This window comes from Selaginella moellendorffii, unplaced genomic scaffold, assembly GCF_000143415.4.
Source record: "Selaginella moellendorffii unplaced genomic scaffold, v1.0 SELMOscaffold_8, whole genome shotgun sequence".
In the NCBI taxonomy this organism is placed as follows: Eukaryota; Viridiplantae; Streptophyta; class Lycopodiopsida; order Selaginellales; family Selaginellaceae; genus Selaginella; species Selaginella moellendorffii.
Genome location: NW_003314269.1, coordinates 153,403 through 174,913, shown reverse-complemented (window position 1 = coordinate 174,913; position 21,511 = coordinate 153,403). Strand labels below are relative to the sequence as shown.

Here is a 21,511-nt window from a genome sequence, read left to right as displayed (position 1 = left end):
GACATATACATCCACGTGGAAATTGTTTCCTTTGATTTGTTCTTGCGGTCAAAACCGCAAAGTCATTGTTCTTGACCTGTATGTAAAAATCCTTCAGACTCCATACATTCCACGCCATAGCGGACATTGAGAGAATTAACTGTGAAATTGTGCCTATGTCACACTCACAGTGCAGACTGCTGCCCTCCAGCTACAAGCTCTTCCACTTTTGGAGACGCTCTAATGATACCTCTGGTAATGTATGCTTGATTGTTTTCTTCGATGCTTTCTACCCTGGAAGGAAACAAGAATAAGTGTTGACTTGCTTGCTCATGTTACACACCTGTAAAGATAGTTAACCATCATCCCTGCACTCTCTTTGAGCCCTTTCTTGGATTTATTGCCCATCCAGTTCAAACGTTCCATACTCTGTAGAATTCACGCGAAGCTTCAGAATGAAAAACCGTGGACTTCACTTACAGCCCCATTGCGTAGATGGAAGTTTGCTACCGGATCCAATGCCTTTCCACGTTTCTTTTCAAGTAGAAGATATCTGCCCAAAGGAGTTGGTCAAAACCATCAGGAAAAACTAGTCTCATACCTTGCACATAATCTCATGAGAGGCACCTTAAGAACTGCTGATAGTTGTTCGGACTCGCCCCACTGAGGATCCGATGCTCCCAAAATTCTATACATTATTGACTCGCCGCTCGTATCATCGTCTCTGTCAGGACTGTTGTAATTGCTATTACAGTAAAAAACACCTTTGAACTTATGTTACCCGCAGGCGTCTTTCAAAGCTTTTTCTTCGTGAGCCAAAAGCAACTTCTCTTTGAAGGCCCTCTGCTCATTTCCTTCGAAACAGAACGACGCGAGTTTAGGAAGCAGCCATTTCAGAAAGAACGGTATTGGGCTTAAAGTTGAGAAAGTCTGAAACAAAAGTTGTGAGCACAATAGCATACAGGGTTTACTATATACCTTAATTTGAGGCATATCTTGCTGCAGTAAGCGGAGCACCCGTTTGATAAGGAAGTTTCCCAAATCTATACCTGACAAGCCTGCCTGTGTATTTAGCATTATTTATAAGCAAAAGGAAACTATACACAGAGCAAAAAATGTAGAACCTGAGTCGAGGAAATAGCATAAAAGATCGCATGTGTCGCATCTTCTTCGGAAATAGGTGGCTTGTCAAACAATACTCCCTTTCAGAACATGAAGAAACGTTATAAGCTTCCGCAAAAAGCAAGACAACAAAACCATACCTGAATGGAATTACTAATGGTGTCCGTGAGGGCGACTTCTATGAACACAAGCGGTTCCCCTAAGAAAAACAAGTTGCACTACTTAGCTCCCCTGTATAGACATTTACCTGGCATAGCAGGATGGAAATAACCAAAACACCGACGACCAATGCCTAATCGTCGCTTAAGATCGTACAAATTACTGATAGGATGCACAGCCTGCATAAAAACAAGACTCGACAATCAATGTCTTCTCAACCACCAGAAAACTACCTCATATCGGACAATCTTTTCAAGCAATGAAGCTGCGTCATTCCAAGTAACCTGGTGAAGTTCCAGACACGCAGGACTTAACCACGTTGAAAATAGCGCTCGCAACTCGAGATCGAGAGCTCTCAGCGCTGGAAGGTTGTCATCACTGCAAACACCACTGGTTCAAGTGGCCAAGTGAGAAAACAAAAGATACCGTAGAGCAGAAAGCAGATCAGCACGTAGGTCCACCAAAAACTTCAAGCCACCGGCTTGGCCATTCATCTGCTCAAACAATCTCACCGATAGTGGCATCAAGGAAGCTCTCAGATCCCGCTGTGTTCGAAACTGGGCTGCTTCGAGAGGATTTTCTCCGTCACCAGCTTTGCTTTTCTCATCTGAAAGATAGAGGAGAACATTACTCAAACGACACCAAAACTAGCCTTTCGTACCATCGTGCAAGCTAAGATAATGCTGGATGAGATCCTTCACTCGTTTCTTGTCAACTCCGAATTCCGTGGAGAGTATCTTGAGGGCCCTTTGCCGATTATCCCAATCCAAGCGTTCATACTCCTAGAAATGCTGAGTGCTGGCAAACTTAGACCCAGATCAATCACAAGTACAGCGTACTACCTCTCGGAGCTGGACGAGGTTCTTATCCGGCATGTCGGGATTTTGCAAATGGATCGCATCGTGCATAAGCTTTTGCACGCGCTTGAGGATTCTCCGATCAAAACAATGGTTTTAGCTATAAGAGATTGTCGTTACAAAAGGAAAACCTACCTCTTCGACAGCTCGGTGTCTTCGATCAGCGACACATTCTTGGAGGCGCTTGGATTCTCGGCCCGAGGGATCGATTGCTTCATAATACCTTCTGGCTGAGAGAATCCCGTGGATCTGAGCTTGCAGGAATGGAAAATCAAAGAAAACTCACGATTTTGCCCTCGTCGCGATGGCGCATTAGGTACCTCGCTCCTACTCGCCGCCACATTTCAAAACAACCTAGCTCGATAAAGCCGTACAAGTGGCGCACAATTTCGTGCCATTTGGTAGTTCGTGTCGTACCTCTATTGGGCCATATGGGTCACTGCCAGCTCGAGGCCATGGTGGTGGAGGCGCCACACGCTAGGGCAGCTGTGAAGGGGAGAGCGCGGGCCAGGGTTTCGCGCGTTGCGCGCCTCGACGATCCGGAGGAGCTACATTCTAGGATCCTTTAGTTCCTCGTTTCGATCGATTCTTCTCCAAATCGATCGCTCGGCGGCAGCGGCTCTGAAATATGCATCCGCGGCAGCAGATCCGCTCGGCCAGGCCGGTGACTTGCCATTCTCTGGCGCAGTCGGGCGATATCGATGGATTGCGCGTATTGCTTCACCAAAATCCGTCATTGATCAACTCGCGAAACCCTGTGGTGAGTTCCTCGAGTGATTTCCCTCTTTCTCGGCTCTAGCAATGGATTGTCTGAAATCTTCTCTTCTACGGCAGATGTCCCAGACCCCTTTGCAAATGGCAGCTGCCAGCAACCAGGATGATGCCGTGAGGTTCTTGCTCGAATGGAATGGACCGGAGAGAGCCGATCTCGAGGCTACGAACATGGTACGTATGCTTTACTGTCATTTGTCTACTTCAGTTTTTAGTCGCTCTCTCGCAGTATGGAGAGACTGCGCTGCATCTAGCAGCGAAGAATGGCTCTACCGGCGCTTTGAAAGTACTCTTGAAGCACAACGCGCGCAAAGAAGCCAAGGCTCTGGTAAGTTTCTATGCCTCCTCCAATGTTTACGTAGACTCAATGCTTTTTTTTTTCAGAATGGAATGACGCCTTTGCACTTGGCTGTCTGGTCTTCCGTGAGAGCGCAAGACTGTAAAGCAGTCGAGGTGCTCCTGGAGCACAACGCTGACGTATCTCTGGAGGACAACGTATGCAATTTGTTCTTTTTCTTTCCCTGATCGTACTCAAGTTGTGAACAGGAGAAGCTCACTCCGCTAAGCCACCTTCCGAAGAGCTCGGGAAACGAGAAGCTGCAGGAAATGCTGGAGCGCCAGCTCGATCTGCAGAGGAGGCAGAAAGCGAAAAAAGCGTTGTCGGGCTCAAAGCTGAAGATGCTGGAGCTGGAGAAAGAACTTGAGAAAATTGTCGGTCTAGACGACCTCAAGCTCCAGCTTCGCAAGTGGGCTAAAGGAATGCTCCTGGACGAGAAACGACGAAGCCTTGGCTTGAACGTTCCCAAAAGAAAGCTGCCTCACATGGCATTCCTTGGCAATCCCGGTACAGGTATGCAGCCATGCTTTTTTTTGTAGAGTTCTATGCTCATCAGAAGTTCTGACCGTCGTGAACAGGGAAAACCATGATTGCGCGTTTGCTAGCCAAACTCTTACACATGGTTGGCGTCTTGGAATGCGATAAAGTTGTTGAGGTCCAGCGAACTGATCTGGTTGGCGAGTTCGTCGGTCACACGGGCCCAAAAACAAGGAAAAGAGTAAGCATCTATCTCTACGTAGAACGCCTTCTAATGTTTCTGTCTCTCTTTTTCCTTGTTCAGATCAGAGAAGCTGAAGGAGGCATTCTCTTCGTGGACGAGGCCTACAGACTGATACCAGCGCAGAAAGCAGATGACAAGGACTACGGAGTTGAGGCGCTGGAGGAGATCATGTCAGTCATGGACAGTGGCAAGGTAGTGGTGATCTTTGCTGGCTACGCAGAGCCCATGAAGCGGGTCATCGCAAGCAACGAAGGCTTCTGCCGGAGGGTGACCAGGTTCTTCCACTTCCCCGACTTCAGCACAGAGGAGCTGGCAGAGATGATCCACCTCAAGCTCAAAGAGCAACACGAAGACTCGCCAACCTTCGGCCTCAAGCTCGAACCGGGATGCACGGCAGGAGCCATTGCGGAGCTCCTGGACCGCAAGACAACAGAGAAGCAGCGCAGCGAGATGAATGGTGGCCTCGTCTGGCCGCTGCTCGCCAACGCCAAAGACCACCTCGACTACAGACTAGACCTGGACTGCTGCGATTCGGACGAGCTCGTGTCCATCACTCTCGAGGACCTCGAAGCCGGTTTGGAGCTCATTCCCAGGCAGCAGTCACTCTAGAGAAACACGTTCATTCATCGATCGACGTACATTTTCGACGCTATAGATAGCTACACGACAGCAGTATTCTTTCGTCACGGACGGCCATCGACTCGCCACGTGTTTTCGACCAGAGCCACTAGACTGAGGATATTTCTCGTGTGCCGGGCGTGTGGCTTCCAGGTTCCAACAACAACAATGGTGGGGGGTGGCATTCTCGGTACCGGATTTCAGCTAGCAGTGGTACCAGCAGCAGTGAGAACTCCTCTTGCATCGTCGAGGAGCGTGAGAGTGCGTGCTCAGGTCCAGGAGGGAGAAGCATCATCGGTGGTGCTCAATCCCTCTATCCGAAAAGACGTGGAGAAAGTGGTCGACACAGTGGTGGTGGGAGAGATCTCCAAGCCGGTGACAGCATATTGCAGGTGAGTAACGCTTTTCACTTCTTAGTTTCCATCTAGAGATTGTATTGGGACTACATCTAACTGGAATGGCTTTTACTTCCAACAGGTGTTGGAGATCTGGAACATTTCCTCTGTGTGATGGGTCTCACATGAAGCACAACAAAGCCACTGGTGACAATGTTGGGCCACTCTTGCTCAAGAAATAGAATATTCTTTGGTTAGTCTATTCTGCCTCTTTTTAGAGTGAAATAAACTTCTATTTTTTTATATTCTTTTTAGTTTAGATTTAATATTAATTTGAAGGTAATTATTGTTTTCTCTATGTTTGAGATTTTTATTTTAAATAATTATATTGCATGGAATATGGAAAGGGAATACAGAAAATGTGCATATCAATTAGCCCAAAAACCCTAATTTATATATAGGAGCAAGTGGTCCAAATTGAAATCAATCTGATAGCTAATACTAATATTAGTATACAGCATCATAGCCATACACTTGGCCCTGACATCATCCCCTCCTCTCGGAATAATGAAAAACCATCAAGGTTCTCTTGTAAATGGGCCGGGATCTAGAGGAACGTCAGGAGGAGGTATCAGTGGATCTATAAGTGGTATTGACTGCTCCTGATCCCTTTGTATAAAGCGTTTCCATTGCTACACATACACAATCTCTAGAGGATCGGCCTGCTGGACGTCATGCCGAACCTCATAAACTTGTGGTCCAACTTGCTGCAACACCTGATACGGTCCTTTTGTAAGCAACCAAAGAGAACGATTTGAGAGACGATCCATAGAGTTCAAATATAGAGGGAAAGGGCCCATGAACAAGAGTGCACCCCCTTTTCCAATCGGTTAAGGGTCTTGGGATATTTGGGGTTAAGCGTCCTTGGGTTTGAATAGTACTAGGCTGGGTGACCTCCCGGGAAGTCCAAACTCAGGAGCTCACATTTAGTATCAGAGAGGTCTCAGGTCCGACTCTGTTGGTACTGGGCTAAGTGACCTCTTGGGAAGTCCAAACTCAGGAGGTTACATTTGGTATCAAAGCGGTCTCAAGTCCGACTCTGTTGGTACTGGGCTAAGTGACCTCTTGGGAAGTCCAAACTCAGGAGGTTACATTTGGTATCAAAGCGGTCTCAGGTCCGACTCTATTGGTTGGCTAAGGGAATCACACCACATGTTGATTGACATCTGGCTGGTCTAGTTTGCTTCCGCTGGGCTCGACCCGAGGGGTAGGGTGTCAAGAGAGCGGGGCTCTCGGGGTAGGGTGTCAAGAGAGCGGGGCTCTCGGGAGAGCTGCAGCTCTCAGCTTCTGTTCACGAGGGCATGAACTTGTAGGGAAGCGTGGTGGATTGTAAGAAACCAAAGAGAACAACTTGAGAGCCCGAGGGGTAGGGTGTCAAGAGAGCGGGGCTCTCGGGAGAGCTGCAGCTCTCAACTTCTGTTCACGAGGGCATGAACTTGTAGGGAAGCGTGGTGGATTGTAAGAAACCAAAGAGAACAACTTGAGAGCCCGAGGGGTAGGGTGTCAAGAGAGCGGGGCTCTCGGGAGAGCTGCAGCTCTCAACTTCCGTTCACGAGGGCATGAACTTGCAGGGAAGTGTGGTGGATTGTAAGAAACCAAAGAAAACGACTTGAGAGACGATCTATAGGGTTCAAATATAGAGGGAAAGGGCCCATGAACAAGAGTGCACCCCTTTTTTCAATCGGTTAAGGGTCTTGGGATATTTGGGGTTAAGCGTCCTTGGGTTTGAATAATACTGAGCTGGGTGACCTCCCAGGAAGTCCAAACTCAGGAGTTTACACCTTTCTACTACACAAGAAGCCCCTTAGATAAATCACGTACTGTAAGATGGGGAAAATGGATTAACACTAAATCATCCACTTTGTATTTCGCAGGTGGACGATGATGGGAGTTGTAGCACTATTGTTGTCCCACTTGTACACGGCTTAAGTGTTCAGCAGACTTTACTCAGACAAGTGGAAGAATGCTCATCAAATACTGATCCCACAACTTATCATTAGCAGCTTGTAGCAATTGCGAAGGTAAACCTAGCTCCGTTGGTTGACCATATAGGAGTTTATATGGTGAAGCACCAACAGAACTCTGCACCCTTGTGATATATGCATACCAAAAAGATGGCAAATAACCATCCCAATCCGAATGCTGAAAGCTCACATACTTCGCAATCATCCCTTTAAATGTCCAAACGAGCCATTCCACTAGACCATCTGATTGTGGATGATAAGCACTCATGAAAGTGTGGCGTATCCCTAAGTGAGATGTCAAAACATGAAATGCCTCAGCCATAAATGCGAGACCATTATCCGAAAGAATCCACACTAGACAAGAATGCTGAAACACCACTTAATTGAAGAGGAAGTATCCAACAACAGTTGCAAAGGCACTAGTAAGAGCACCAACTTCCACCCAACGAGTCAAGTAGTCAGAAGCAATAATAACATACTCATTGCCAACAGTCGACCGTGGAAAAGGTCCCATAAGATCAAACGCCACTAACTCAAACAGATGGGATGCAATTGACTCCAAACCGTCCTTCCGCGGCACGAGGGGGAGTATTATGAACTTGGCACCAAACGCAGCTATGGACATACCAGATAACATCATGTCGCATCTCCAGCCAATAGAAAGACTTGCGCAGCTTCTCAGTTACACGACAATGTCCCATGTGCCCACCTAGAACAGGAGAATCATAGTAGGCATGGAGAAACCATGGAATAAAGACAGAAGGCACCACCAGCCATAAATGATCATCAGGATCCATCTCCACAAAATAAAGAAGGCCATCTTCAAGGCAATATTGAGAATGTAAATGCTGAAAAGGCAAGTCATCAGCAAGTGATCTAGGATTCTCAAACCCCCCTCGAAGCCTTTGAATACACGGCTCAAGCTTTTGAGCCTCGCGAACCCCATCAAGAGAAGGTAGATCTTGCTTTGCGCCTTGTGGACACTGAATATCAAGTATAGCAACTGTCGACAACATAGAATCCTCGTCTAGAAAATCCACAGATGCTAAAACAACAGGCTCGCCAGAAACATGAGAAGAGAGTGGAGAAGAAAGAGGAGCTCGAGAAAAGGCATCAACATCAGCCATAGAACTCCCTAAGTGATGAACAACATCAAAATCATATATCTAAAACTTCAAAGCCCACCGAGCAGTACGACCAACTAGGTTCTTCCACTTCAATAATGAAGTAATGGTAGCATGGTCACCTTCAAGTAACGTTCAAGAACCATGTAAATATGCATGAAGTTTCTCATGAAGTTTCTCAACTACTGCTAAACACTCGTTCTCTATCATGGAGTAGTTCATCTCCGCTGGTTATAATGTACGGCTTATATACACAATAGGATGATGCTGACTAAGCACACTCAAGCTTTCTTGCATCAACACTCCTCCAAGACCAATGTCAGAAGCATCCACGCACAAAATAAAAAGTCGAGTGTAGTTAGGATATACCAAAACTGGAGGAGTCATCAATAGCTCTTTGAGATCCACGAATGCCAGCTCACAATCCAGAGACCAGATGAAAGATGACGTTAATGACTTCAGTAACGCTCGCAATGATACAGTGCGATAAAAAAGATGATCCACAAAACAACCGAGATACTACACCTTGCCCAAGAAGTGTTGCACATCATTCACACACTTCAAAGTAGGGAACTTTAGAATAGCCACAAGTTTGTCAGGATCAATTTGCAAACCCTCACAAAAAATACAATACCCAAGATAAGTTGAGTCTTTGGACCCAAACATGCACTTTGACCACTTCAGCTTTAAACCAACATTTTGTAGCCGATCCAACACATTACAAACATCACAAATATCACAAACAATAGTCATCTTCGATATATTGCAAAGAACCCCATCCATCATTCATTAGAAAGTTGCTGGAGCATTGTTTAAACTAAACAGCATCACCAAGAACTCATACAAACCAAATGGTGTATGAAAAGCAGTCTTAAGAATATCTTCTTTGGCCATCAGTACTTGCCAGTACCCAGAAGCAAGATTTAGTTTGGTGAACTAACGATTTCACCTCTGACGATCCAAAAGATCAGCAGTGTGAGGAAGAGGGTATACATCCGGGATCATCACTTCATTTAATGGATGATAGTCGATGCAGAAACGAATATTCCCATCAAGCTTCATCACAAGATGAGGTTCACATGGCCAAAGACTCTGCGACTTTTGAATAACACCTTTCTCCAACATCTCCTTGACATTTACACATAAAATATTGATCTCTTTGGGTGATCGACGATGAACAAGAACCTTGATTGGACAAGCATCCCTAGTTGGAATCGGATGACTTGTGGTAATCTTGGCCCCAGACAATAGGTCAAAGTCAAAGAGATCAGAATACTCTTTCATGAGCCAGTCAACCACTGCAACACAAAAATTGTCAAAGGGATCAAAAAAGGGAAGAGCAAAATAAGATGGAAATATAGGAGGAAATAGTGGGGGGACAAAAGTAATGGAAGCAGAGGTAAAAGTAAAAAAGCTCTATTTCGTTAAAGTGGGATTTATTCAGTAAAATGGGACTAGGTACAAATTTTCAAGTATTTGAAAATGACGTGAAATTATATGTTTTATGTCCAGGGGCTAGACATATCTGGGGCATGGTGACTAGCGCGGTGACTTTGTGTCCAGACTGAGTCCATCTGGTTGTATAATAAATCTCATTGTCAAGGTGAACAAGCCGAATCTGAAGCTAAAGAAGAGCGATGGCATGCGCGCACACACTATTTGTTTGTTCATTGAGCGTGTGGTGAGCTTTCCAAGATGAACATCATTCCTATTAGCCAGACATATAACTTAATGGTGAGAACATTTAGATATTATTCAATGCACGTCTTTTTCTAGTCCATTTTGTCGTGGATGATGCAGAGGTAAGAGTCAGGTCTCTCCATGGAGAGAACTTGTTATGATAATATGTAGTCCTGCAGCTTCTCTGCTCGATGTTGTGGTCGAGCCACCTTCTAACCAACGTCTCTCGCTCTTGAGCGATGCAAGAATTCTTCGACAAAGCCATTTTGATAGCAGTGCACTCGTCACACTTTGAAAAGCTGGAGTACTTTCCTATACTCACATCCCTGAACCTGTTGCTCCACAATCTACTAAATCTAGATTGGCTCAACTTCCTGTGCCATTACTCTGGAATTCCCGATTCACATCTTCCAATATGGCCCCCTTGGTATACATGGAAGGGAGAACTCGTTGGGTGTCTCGAGTTCCATCTTCCAAGAGGCGGGTTTTATGTGGTTGCTGCTCGCTACATGTCTCGACAAACCTCTTGAAGATTGCCTCTCCATATACAACATGACCTCTGGTTTTGTGAGTACCGTCGTTCCTATGGACTGCCTGTTGAACCCTTTGTTCTTCGAACTCAGTTTTGATTCTGTAGAATGTGGTTTGAGGGACTCCATAAATGATTCTCCATGCCTTCATGCAAACCAAACCCCTCTGGAAGACCATGCCCCCCACCTGATGTTCTGAAGCATCAACAGATGACCGTAATGCCTCATACACAAAATTGCGAGCTGCCTTCCAGGACAATGTCTTGTATCTTGCTCTCTCCTCTTCAATAGCATCCCAATCAGCATGTTGACAGCACCTCCTCTTGCAACAAGCAACTGTCGAGACCATTCGAACCTCCATCGCCATTTTCTGCCTTTTCGGTTTGTTGCTCAAATCCCTTTGGCTGCGCTTTAGGAAGGTGTACTTTCTTTTCCCATGAAGAGATGTTCTGTCATCAGTTGTAGTGGTGTTTGATTGTGAATCCTTCACATTCTCAAACACTAAGTGCCTCAATTTCCACCGCACAATGCTTCCAATAGTCAGACTGTTTTCTTCTGTGTCAACAACTTCTAAAATCGCAACTCCAATATCATCCCAGCCCAATTCTTGATTAGCAACCACATCTCTTGGATTGACAACTGTGGCTAAGCCCTCAGCTACCACCTCCCCCTCGAGGTTGTTTAGAAACACCTTTGCCTGAATCCATGTAGCACGGTTCTTAAGATCCACGGAGGGAACATGCGTCGCACTTGTGGAGGCCATTCTGAAAGTGCAGAAAAGAAGTTAAGACCATACAAAAAATGATTAGAGAATGGCCTAATTCATAACATACTAAACAACCTCAATAGCATGAGGCCACATGCCATTATTCAAACATGCTATTGACACCCACGTGAAATTTCGCATTCACAAAATTGGCATGAGGCCTCATGCCATCTTGATAAACACACAGCTACAGGCAGGTAAAGAAACTATTGGCAATATGCTAGTGATGAACTTGCAAGCCCTAAGATGGCATGAGCCCTCATACCATTAGTGGTACCGTAGCGCCGCTCGCACCACCACAACTGCTCGTAGCGCCGCTCGCACAAACTGCCACTCGCATAAACTGCCGCTCGCAATGGCGCTCGCAATGCCGCAACCGCTCGTAGACGCATAAACCACATCTCACAACGCCGCTTACACAAGCAGCACTCACTGCGCTCAGCGGAACCAAGAACACGGCGCACAAAAATGATAGACCTAGGAATGAGTTCGAGAATTCAAAAATAACACACGCTTGAACGTCACATCAAATCCTCTGACAAACTAGATCTTATGATTCCTCTGACAAATTTCAAACTGAGTAGCTTCTAGACTTTGCTGTCGGACGTTGAACTTTGTCACATCATGTCCTTGCCTCGATCCAGCTGTGCCATATTAGTGATTCGAACTTTGCCATGCCATGTCAGCGATCCGCGCCAAGATTATTCGCCGTGTAAAGGAATAATTATGTTGTGTGTGTACGTCCATTTATGGCAATATAAGGCCACACGCCATTCAAAGAATAATGCTAGTTGAGCATTTTTTGGTGCATTTTTGGGTTCAAAATTGCATGAGCCCACACGCTATAAAGTTTACCTGTACCAAAAATAGAAACAACTTTATTTACTTGGGAATTTAAGTGGTTGAGGCATTTTTAAACTTACAAACACATGCCCTACTTACATTCCTTTGGTTGCTTAAAATTCAAAAATATTATAAACCTTTCTTTTTGCATTTTCAATGTTTTCAATTATGGTTTCTGATTTTCGCAGGACCAGCCTAGTAATCTATTTGCATCCCGTCATGTTTATAGCTAGCTTTCGTTTTTCCCCTTCGCTAGCCTGAGATACATCTGCTCGGCATCTGCCTCTTACAGCATTTGCCCAGAAAGGGCATCTTTCTTCACGCAGCATTTGCCACATGTTTAGGGTTTAGGGTTTAGCAATTCAATAGCTTGATAAACATGCAAATACAGAACTTGATGCAAAATCCTTTGATATGTCACAATGCCCCTAGGACCATAAACACATTTTAATAGAGAGGGTTCTTTCATTTCATAACTCCTTACGTAGATCTTGGTGAAACCAGAGTTAGTGAAGTTAGTTTCTTGTGATCCCGCATCTGATTGTGATGTCCCTTTGTAGTGTTGATGGAAAGGTCAATGCACACCAAACTATAAAATCTTGGAGCAAAATAACGGTCGGATCTATGGCAAATGCCCCTGAAATATTGTAAGGCTCGTGTGGTCTCATGTGGTGTCCGATCGAGATGCTTCTTTGCAGAGTCATCAAGAAAGACATTGTATACCATTCTGTAAAATCTAGTTGCGATCTAACGGTTGGATCTCCAGAAAACTCAAAAAAATCTCGCGCGTGTTAGAATATTCTAGGAATATACTCCTATGTGCCCCTTAAAATGGCATGTGGCCCCACGCCATTTAAGAGATAACGCCAGATGACGCCGAGCATTTTTTGGTGCATTTTTTGGGATCAAAATTGCATGAGCCCACACGCTTGAACGTCACATCAAATCCTCTGACAAACCAGATCTTATAATTCCTCTGACAAATTTCAAACTGAGTAGCTTCTAGACTTTGCTGTCGGACGTTGAACTTTGTCACATCATGTCCTTGCCTCGATCCAGCTGTGCCATGTCAGTGATTCGAACTTTGCCATGCTATGTCAGCGATCCGCGCCAAGATTATTCCCCGTGTAACTGCTCGGCATCTACCTCTTACAGCATTTGCCCAAAAAGGGCATCTTTCTTCACACAGCATTTGCCACATATTTAGGGAGGGTTTAGGGTTTAGCAATTCAGTAACTTGATAAACATGCAAATACAGAACTTGATGCAAAATCCTTTCATATGTCACAATGCCCCTAGGACCATAAACACATTTCAATAGAGAGGGTCCTTTCATTTCATAACTCCTTACGTAGATCTTGGTGAAACCAGAGTTAGTGAAGTTAGTTTCTTGTGATCCCGCATCTGATTGTGATGTCCCTTTGCAGTGTCGATGGAAAGGTCAATGCACACCAAACTGTAGAATCTTGGAGCAAAATAACGGTCGGATCTATAGCAAATGCCCCTGAAACATTGTAAGGCTCGTGTGGTCTCATGTGGTGTCCGATCGAGATGCTTCTTTGCAGGGTCATCAAGAAAGACATTGTATACCATTCTTTATTTAGCTGAACATCTGGCATTTTTGGAAATACAAGATGATTTGGAATATCCAATCATGCATGGTATAAATATAGCGAGGGTATTAAATGATATCCCAATCATGATCTTTCTTTTGGATTTCGCGTGCATGCAGTCCGAGGAATGATGACGTTGCGGATTTCTTTTGGATTTCACATGCATACATGCGCGCGGCGATCCAGAAATTAATGGTGGCGCCCAAGTCCGAGGAATGATGACGTTGCGGGATTACCAACCGTCGTGACATTTCGCGCGTGTGAGGTTAGGTTTTGCATTTTGCTTCATACTCGCGCTCCCATCGCGCTCCCAGTCGCGATCACGCTCACATTCGCGCTCATCTACCTTCTCTATAGGTTTCTCGTGTGCATCGGCGTCCACTCGCGCTTGCATCACACTCGCGCTCGCATCGCGCTCGTGTGCATCGGCGTCCACTTCAAGACACACCCAGTTTGTAACTTTTCCGCCAACTCCGCCGCCCACTCCGCCACCCACACGCAGCCCACTTGGCGTTCTGGGAGATTTCAGCGCCACTCTCCAGCTGTAAGTGGCAGAGTAGCCTTGCTGCTACGATCCGCTGCACACACAGTGCACATTCGCCAGCGAGTCCGGCCTCGATTGTCATGCCTCCATTCAGCTTCAAATGGTAAGTCTTTTAGGCCAAGTAGAAAATGGCATGAGGCCACATGCCATTCAGTAGCAACATTGGCATGCACCGATTGGGCTCTCGAGTGCAGTCCGGTTACAGATGGCGTGTAGCCTCACGCCATCTTAGGATGCAGCCTCAAGACATCTGATGCAGTGGTGAATGGCGTGTGGCCTCACGTTATTTCCAGCTGCTAGCTTTTCATCTGTCAGCTCTAATTGTTGTGCATTTCTGAACAGGCGAGGAATTGCGTTCTTCTTCCAGCCACTGTCAATGTGGATGCAGAGAAGGGGGAGGAGCTCACCAGTTGGACTTTTGGGATGGAAGGCGAGGATCTGAGGCTGTACAACACAGATGGTGGGAGAAAAGAATGCATGGGGATCCTCATCCAAGTGACAGACACTCCATGCAGTTCCATGCAAGAATATGGACTGGCACTTGTGGTAGAGACAGCGTCCGCCTTCAAGATCCACCTTGCACATCCTAGCGGCTTCCCGGAGGGGGCAGCGGCTATAAGGAATTCCTAGAGGGAGCTAGGGAGAGGTTGTCCAGGAGGCCCACAATTTCAAAGACGCTGCGGGTCTATGAAGATCACATGGAATCCACGGACCTCACCTACGGCGATGTTCAAAAACTATATTCCAACATTGAGCCGTTGAGAGTGACTCCAGTTCGCGAAGCGAAGGGGAAGGGGGTCGATCTGGAAACTACCCCGAAGCAGAAAAGGGTGGTCAAGCTCAAGCCGACGTCCGACTCTCCTGCTCCAAAAAAGAAGCTACTCGGTGATGCCATTGCCTCGGGTTCGAACACTACACCCACCAAAAAGAAGAGCCGCAAAGAGCAGAAAGAGCAAGAAGAGGCAGCAAAAATCGTCGCAGATAATAGTACTTGTTACTATTCCAACAAAGTATATACAATCGACGTGAGCCACATCGACATCCAAAGCAAATACAACCACAGGCTAGTATCTGATGAGTGGGTGGAGAAACTGAAGCAGAAGATGCTGGCAAGTCTAGTAACACCCGACATCGCAGACGTGATCCCCTACTACCGAACAATGAAGGGCGAGACGAGGTTTCCAGACTTGATCAATAGGAAGGTGTTGGACGATCAGAACATCTGGTTCTATGCCGTCTCCGGGCAGCATTCTAGCTTGGCGATGCAAGAGATAGTTGTGGATATTATGGTGGGCGAGGAGGTGAAGAAAGTCTTCAAGACAAGAGTTGTCTGCCTGATAAAAGGCAACTCGCCCCTCCAATCTATCATATACATCTCCCATGCGCAGAATGTCAAGCAAGAAACGTGCTACAAATCGGGTCTGCACGAGATATTGGCACAAACATGGAAGCTCTGGGTTCAACTGAAGAAGCCACAAAAACCAGGACAAGGACGTGCACTAGCAACTAGCGCTTGGCAGGTAAGCCTCGTTGCATGTGGCATAACATGTGGCCTCACGCCATTTCCATTGCAGGAATTCTCGAGTCTTCTCTCGAAAACACTGGGGGTCAATGACACACTCAGCATCCATAACATTCTACTCGCGACAAAAGTTGTTTTTGACAAATGGGTAGATGTGCTGAGGAGGTACCATGACGGGGAGTTGCTAAACTCAATGGGTGTGGAGGACGGCCGGAAGCCCAATGATTTGAAGCTCAACGCCTTGCGTTTCTCGCGGTTTCTAGACGACGACGACCTTCTGACAGTGGCTAATGCTCTTCTACGTGGTGAGGTAGTCTTCAACAAGACCAAAATGACTCCCGGCCATATTGTGACATACGAGGACTTGTGCACGACTCTGAGAGCTCGTGCGCTATTGAAGGATTGGATCTTCGAGCAAATGGCCGTGGAGAGGGTGAGCATCGACACCATGCAAGAGATGATGGAAGAGTTGGAGTTGTCAAATGAAGACATCGACGAGTACGTGAAGGGGGCCCCCAAGTTCATCGATCTGCTGCGGGATGCCACGAAAAGTAAAGCTAAGAAGTTGGATCAGTATCCAAATTTCATTAAGAGGGATGTCGACCGCCGGCTTCAGAAACAGCTCGACCCCGCAGTAGAGGCCTATCGAGAACCTTACCGGGTATACGTGAATTCGGATGAGGATCAAAGGTGGAGGAGCATCGTTTCCCGCAGAGATGAGCAGGTCAAGAACATCTTTTGTGTGATGGATTTCACAAACGAGGAGATCACTTATGCAGACGAAGTCAGCTCCATCATTGACTTAATGGTGGGACTTGCGGAGGTGGAATCTTCAGTCCACTATATGATCTACGACTCCGAATCCTATCACAACTTCTGAAAGGCCTTGAACGAGGTGAAGGCTCGGTTGAAAGGCAAGGAGATGCGGGAGATCCATGGGATAATGGCTAAAAAGAAGATACTGACGAATGTCCACATCTTCACACTCGCCCTTGTTATTGGTCCTGCAGCAGAGTGGGACTGGAATGACTTCCCAGCTTCGTTCGACAAGGCCGATCGAATTGATCTGAGGGAGGTCAATTTACCCGTGCCTGAGGAACTGAAGACGGCTATGGAGCTTTCGAATCCAGAGAAAGCTCCAGGTGCAGCATGGGAAATGCTCAGCTGAGTCTTCAACGCAATAGCAGGTGGGTCACCTGCTTCCGACTCCAAGGGCAAATGCGTTGTCGAGTACAACTGCGGCGGACTATTCTTTCGAGCCGCACTACTCAAGGGTGTCCCGTGTGTTGCGGTGACAAACTCCATTGAAGAGGTGACTTCAATGGAACATATAATTACAGTTGCCAAAGAAAAACAGTATCTTCTCTGCGAACCTGGTGAGTACGCACTTTAAGTTTAAATGTTATCTCACAAGCTCTGTATGCAGGAGCGTGGCCACCCCCAGATACTGAAACGGCGTTAACAGCTACTGTTGAAGATACCCATGTTGGGCCGAGCTCACAACCTGCACAAGGTAAGGTCACGTGAGGCCTCACGCCATTTTGATTATAGATCGTTGTGAATATTCAGACACGAGGACTGAAAAGCGCACTAGTGGCACGTCGAAGAAGGACAAACAGACAAGCAATAGGAAAAAAGGAGGTACAAATTATATTTGCAATGGCGTGTGGTCTCATGCCATTCCTTGCAGGAGACACTTCTTCAAAGGCAAAACAGGCAAGCACCAGCCAAGTACAACAGACGAGAGGTACCAATCATTTTTGTTATACGTGAATTCTTATGCCATTGCTTCTTGCAGCTCAAATTCCAAAGAGACTAGGGCAAGCAGCGCAGACCTCATGACAAGAACCTGAAGGTTTGATGGCATGTGGCCCCACGCAATTAACTAATGTTCTTGCAGATCGCGTCGAGGAAATCGAACGGAACAACGTGCCTCCAGTGGAGGAGGGGGAGGCTTCGGAGAGTGATAAGGAGAGTTCCGAAATAGGTACGATCATGACATATGGCCCCATGCACTTATCTAAGTTTGTATTTCAGGGGAACGAGTTGAACCAATGGAAAACTTTATGAAAGGTAACTTAAAAATATTATGGGATGTTGCATGTGTTGATGCAATAATATACAGTTCAAGTGCCAAGGAGATGTCGTGAACTTCGAATTAGGCTACCTGCAAAACAGCTTTCAGACGCTGTAGACAAAGAGATGGACAACCGACCAGGGCAGAGGAGGAAGGGTAAAAGCATTTGTGTGCTTATCGCGTATGTCCTCATGCTATTTCTGTAGAACGGGTGCATAAGAAACGAAAGCGAAAGGGAATTGAGGAGCAGGCACCTGAGGATGCGGAAGGCACGACAGAGCCTCCAAGGACGGGAAGTAAAGCGTCATGGTTATTGCGTGGGTCCTCATGCCATTTCTTGCAGATCAAGCTCAAATTGACAGTGGTCATAAAAAGCGAAAGCACGTTGGACAATCGTCGGGATCAGAGGCGTTTGATTCGAAAAGGAAGAAGGGCAACGAAAAGATGATAGGTAATGCCTCGCGGTTATGGCGTGTGTGCTCATGCCATTCATTGCACATCAAGGGCTGAGTGAAAGCAGCCAGTCACCACCTCCTGACTCAGATTCCTATGGCGGACTCCCCTTCCCCAATCTCAATGGAGAGGTACAATGGATGAGGGATTCTTTTCAAGTCAGGGCCACGTTTTTCTCATCTCATCGTCTTCGAAGGGTGCAAGAACGTGCAGAAACCATGTTAAGACAATCGGGTGAGGATACGGTCCTAGGTCACGCACTAAAACAGGCTATGGATGTCTTGTATTTTGAGATGGAGACTCGGCCAGATGATTTTCCCAAGATGGTCCTGGAAGAACAAGCCATCCAGCCTGAGCAGCCTATGGAAGAAATGCAAGAGGGGGATGAGGAGCCAGAGAAAGATAATGAGCAGGAAGAGCAGAAGGATGAAGAGGAGGACAAAGAAGAGGAGGACGAAGAAGAGGAGGACGAAGAGGACTTGGATGGTCCTCACAATGGTGACGATCACAATAACGACGACGACGATGATGACGACGATGGCCAGCCTGAGGTGGCCAAAGAGCAGCGGAGGAAGGTCATACAAGACAAACCATCAGGTAAATAATAGTACATCCATTCCTAACCTTTTACCATTTCTAACATTGTCCATGTAACTTATTATGTCCATGTAAAAATGTAACTTATTATGGCATGGGGTTCCATGCCATTGTATTAATATTAAAAGACAATTCTTTGAGAGGATTTGCATTATACTAGAAGTGTTACAGCGTGTTACAGCATGTTATTGGAAGTCTACGAAGTTGTTTTATTAATAAGGGGAAAGTAAAGATTGAATGGGGACTTGGGCTCCACCTAGACTCGGAGCAACTGAGCCAATATTAAAAGGATGGAAAGAAATTGGACGACGATGACAAGGAGAAGAGAGAGGTGAAGCAGTGGCAGGGGGAGGAGAAGTGATTGAGTAGACATTTCCTTGTTTAAAATAAAATGGCATGTGCCTCAATGCAGTTGAATTTTGTTATATTTATATACTATATAAAGGATTGGAAACCTTATTTTACAAGTGGGATAATGACAATTCCCACTTTAACAAAATAGAGCTTAAAGGGACAAAGAAGTACAAAAGTAAAAGGAATGGATGAAATATAAAGAAGTATGAGATAAGGGGGAGAAGCCTCAAAGTCACACTTGGCATGATTGCATTGCAACCAATCCATACCAAGGATGAGGTCAAAAACTTGACTCGGCACCACCCGCAAGGATTGCAACTCAAGGTCGAGACTACCCACATGCACAACTAAGTCTGCCTCATCCCGTGCACATGCATATGTATAGCTGTTGCCATAAAGAATGAAAACTAGTTCCACCGCACAATGCAAATGTAAATGGCAACGTATGGCAATAGGTCGAGCAATAGAAGATAAACTCAAATATGTATCAACCAACACTGAGAAAATAATAGAAGACCTCTTGTTATAAAAATGAGCTTGGAAAGTAAACACTGGATGAACCGGTGCCAAGTGAACCCCTTCATGATACTCCCAAAAGAAAGATGGAGGGGTCACTAACTTATTCGCACAAGGTCCCTCTGTTACTCGCGTGACTCCTCGTTTCCCATATGCATCATAGTTTCTAGACCTTCCACTACAGTAGCACCAATAGGAAGTTAATGACGCCAAGGTCTCCACCCAGGAAATGGAGGTCGCTAATCCGAAAAACGCCAACAATGCTGATAAGTGTGCCCAACTTCATCACATGCCCAACAGCAAACGTCATGGCCACGACCACATCCTCACCCTTGTCCTTGGACTCAAGCAGCAGCAGCATCAACCTCCATTGGAATAGGACCATCGCCTACAGGAAGAGGAGCGAAAGGATGGGCAACGAGAAGTGGAAGAGGCGATGTCTTATAACGTTGTGCCAAGTGAAGAACATCGTTAATGTAAGCGACTAATTTTTCCATTCTACTTTAGTCACTTAACCGCACCTTCGACCACTTGGAGGAGTCTCATTCACAACCTCCATAAGTCCCATTCAGAACTTGGGGCTTGCTAACCCCACGAATGGCATCCACGCCACTCAACTTTTGCACTTGGTCCAAGTGCTCCACATACACCCCAAGGCACCACCAACATACCAGCCCGTTACGCTAGGCCATGCCTAATCACCTTGGTCACATCAGTGGTCCAACACCACCTACATTGCAATCCCGTCTCTCCAAGACTGGGCTATCCGTCCATGAGTGGTCATCCCATATCCACTCCTAAGCATCCTTAGGATGCCCGCAAACATGGGAAATAGCCTTCCCCAATATCTCCTTTCTGGTCCCCACCAAGTCCCTTTCTGTCCATGGCCGTGTTCACCAACACTGCCACTGGATCAAGGCCCACAGGCCTGACCACTAAGTCCAACTGTCCTCTAAGACTTCCTTACTATGTGGCTGTATCCCTTGTCACCACACTAGAGGGCTGTTGCTCTTCCTTTCCACAGTCTGGGACTTTGGGGCAACTTTTTGGAACACCGTGGCCCTACGCGGGCCTCGTGGGTACTCTCCACGCCTTCTGCCTTTGGGTGCTCTAGCCATGGGCTTAGAGCGAGGTTCCGTTGAGCCACACCAGGTATCCAAGTAGGTAGTGCCACCCACACTTGGACTGGGAGCATCGGCCAGTCGACCTCCCGAAGGAACTAGAGCCGGCTCTTGAACACTTCACTAAGCTACCCCGCTTGTCAAAAACGAACACCAAATTCCATCACTGACTCAGATAGCCCTTGGCGAAGACAATGTAATTGTTGGAAGGCATCATCAATCATTAGCATGTCCGAATGCGCATTTGAAGATGTCCAGGAGAACACTCTAATCCCCACGAGTGGCTATGCTCAAACCATTGTACCATTGCAACGCCGTCCCTTAGAGATACATGGGAAACTCACACAAACTTTGAGCATCATCCCAAGAATGATATGTGGCAATCACCGTGAAGTGATTGAACCAATGGTACATATCATCCCCAAGATTCCCTCGAAAAAACTCCAGCCGAACGCAAGGATTGGCACCAAGAATAGGAGGAGTTGTACCACATGCCATAAATGTCGCCATCAATTGAGTTTGATTGTTCAATTTCAAACGCATAGCGTCAAGCAATTATACCAACTGCTGCTCCAGAATCAAAGGAGGAGATTGCTAATCTCCCATGAAGATGAACGAAAAGGAAAAAGTGAAAGAAGAGGAATGGCAAAAGCTAGAAGAAAATGGAGATCTAGACAATGCAAAAAGCTAGAGATAAACCAAAATCCTAAAGGGAAAGAACAAAAGAAAGGAAATGGAAAAAGTTAGATCTAGACAATGCAAAAGCTAGATCTAAACTAAAATTCCAAATCCAAACAATCTTCAGGGACAATCAAAGGTGTCCCTCTTCTCCACCAATGTGAGTGCAT

The 21,511-nt window shown here is 46.2% G+C and overlaps 3 protein-coding genes across 4 annotated transcripts; 2 read left to right on the top strand and 1 right to left on the bottom strand.

The window, feature by feature from the left end:
* Positions 1-12: 12 nt before the first annotated feature.
* LOC9636120 (malonyl-CoA decarboxylase, mitochondrial) lies at positions 13-2,465 on the bottom strand. Of its 2 annotated transcripts, none has more exons than XM_024671661.1 (15): positions 2,404-2,465; positions 2,253-2,347; positions 2,103-2,193; positions 1,922-2,042; positions 1,687-1,867; positions 1,494-1,638; positions 1,349-1,439; positions 1,242-1,300; positions 1,104-1,181; positions 958-1,041; positions 761-909; positions 581-712; positions 460-532; positions 323-408; positions 13-273 (listed from the first exon to the last, which is right to left on the bottom strand). In XM_024671661.1, exons 1-15 carry the CDS (start codon positions 2,458-2,460, stop codon positions 165-167), a joined length of 1,551 nt encoding a protein of 516 aa, XP_024527429.1. In that variant the 5' UTR covers positions 2,461-2,465; the 3' UTR covers positions 13-164. The 2 variants fall into 2 exon arrangements, with proteins under 2 accessions (XP_024527429.1, XP_002966810.2); XM_002966764.2 differs by having other exon boundaries at positions 581-703.
* A 75-nt stretch (positions 2,466-2,540) lies between these two features.
* On the top strand, positions 2,541-5,202 carry LOC9636119 (ESX-3 secretion system protein EccA3). The gene is made up of 8 exons (XM_024671662.1): positions 2,541-2,877; positions 2,952-3,062; positions 3,118-3,216; positions 3,273-3,383; positions 3,435-3,738; positions 3,804-3,943; positions 4,007-4,956; positions 5,042-5,202. The coding sequence occupies exons 1-7, from the start codon at positions 2,746-2,748 to the stop codon at positions 4,553-4,555; spliced, it is 1,446 nt and encodes a 481-aa protein (XP_024527430.1). The 5' UTR covers positions 2,541-2,745; the 3' UTR covers positions 4,556-4,956; positions 5,042-5,202.
* Positions 4,733-5,141, top strand: LOC112345297 (CDGSH iron-sulfur domain-containing protein NEET-like). The gene is made up of 2 exons (XM_024671720.1): positions 4,733-4,956; positions 5,042-5,141. The coding sequence occupies exons 1-2, from the start codon at positions 4,733-4,735 to the stop codon at positions 5,139-5,141; spliced, it is 324 nt and encodes a 107-aa protein (XP_024527488.1).
* Positions 5,203-21,511: the final 16,309 nt, after the last annotated feature.

Bases quoted from the DNA above. Each gene is read 5' to 3' on its own strand.
- LOC112345297 (XM_024671720.1), top strand. From the start codon at position 4,733: ATGGTGGGGGGTGGCATTCTCGGTACCGGATTTCAGCTAGCAGTGGTA. The intron at 4,957-5,041 runs GTGAGTAACGCT...TACTTCCAACAG, and splicing joins CCGGTGACAGCATATTGCAG to GTGTTGGAGATCTGGAACAT.
- LOC9636119 (XM_024671662.1), top strand. From the start codon at position 2,746: ATGCATCCGCGGCAGCAGATCCGCTCGGCCAGGCCGGTGACTTGCCAT. The intron at 3,217-3,272 runs GTAAGTTTCTAT...TTTTTTTTTCAG, and splicing joins GCAAAGAAGCCAAGGCTCTG to AATGGAATGACGCCTTTGCA. The intron at 3,944-4,006 runs GTAAGCATCTAT...TTCCTTGTTCAG, and splicing joins GCCCAAAAACAAGGAAAAGA to ATCAGAGAAGCTGAAGGAGG.
- LOC9636120 (XM_024671661.1), bottom strand. From the start codon at position 2,460: ATGTGGCGGCGAGTAGGAGCGAGGTACCTAATGCGCCATCGCGACGAG. The intron at 713-760 runs GTAACATAAGTT...CAATTACAACAG, and splicing joins GCTTTGAAAGACGCCTGCGG to TCCTGACAGAGACGATGATA. The intron at 533-580 runs GTATGAGACTAG...TCCTTTGGGCAG, and splicing joins CTCATGAGATTATGTGCAAG to ATATCTTCTACTTGAAAAGA.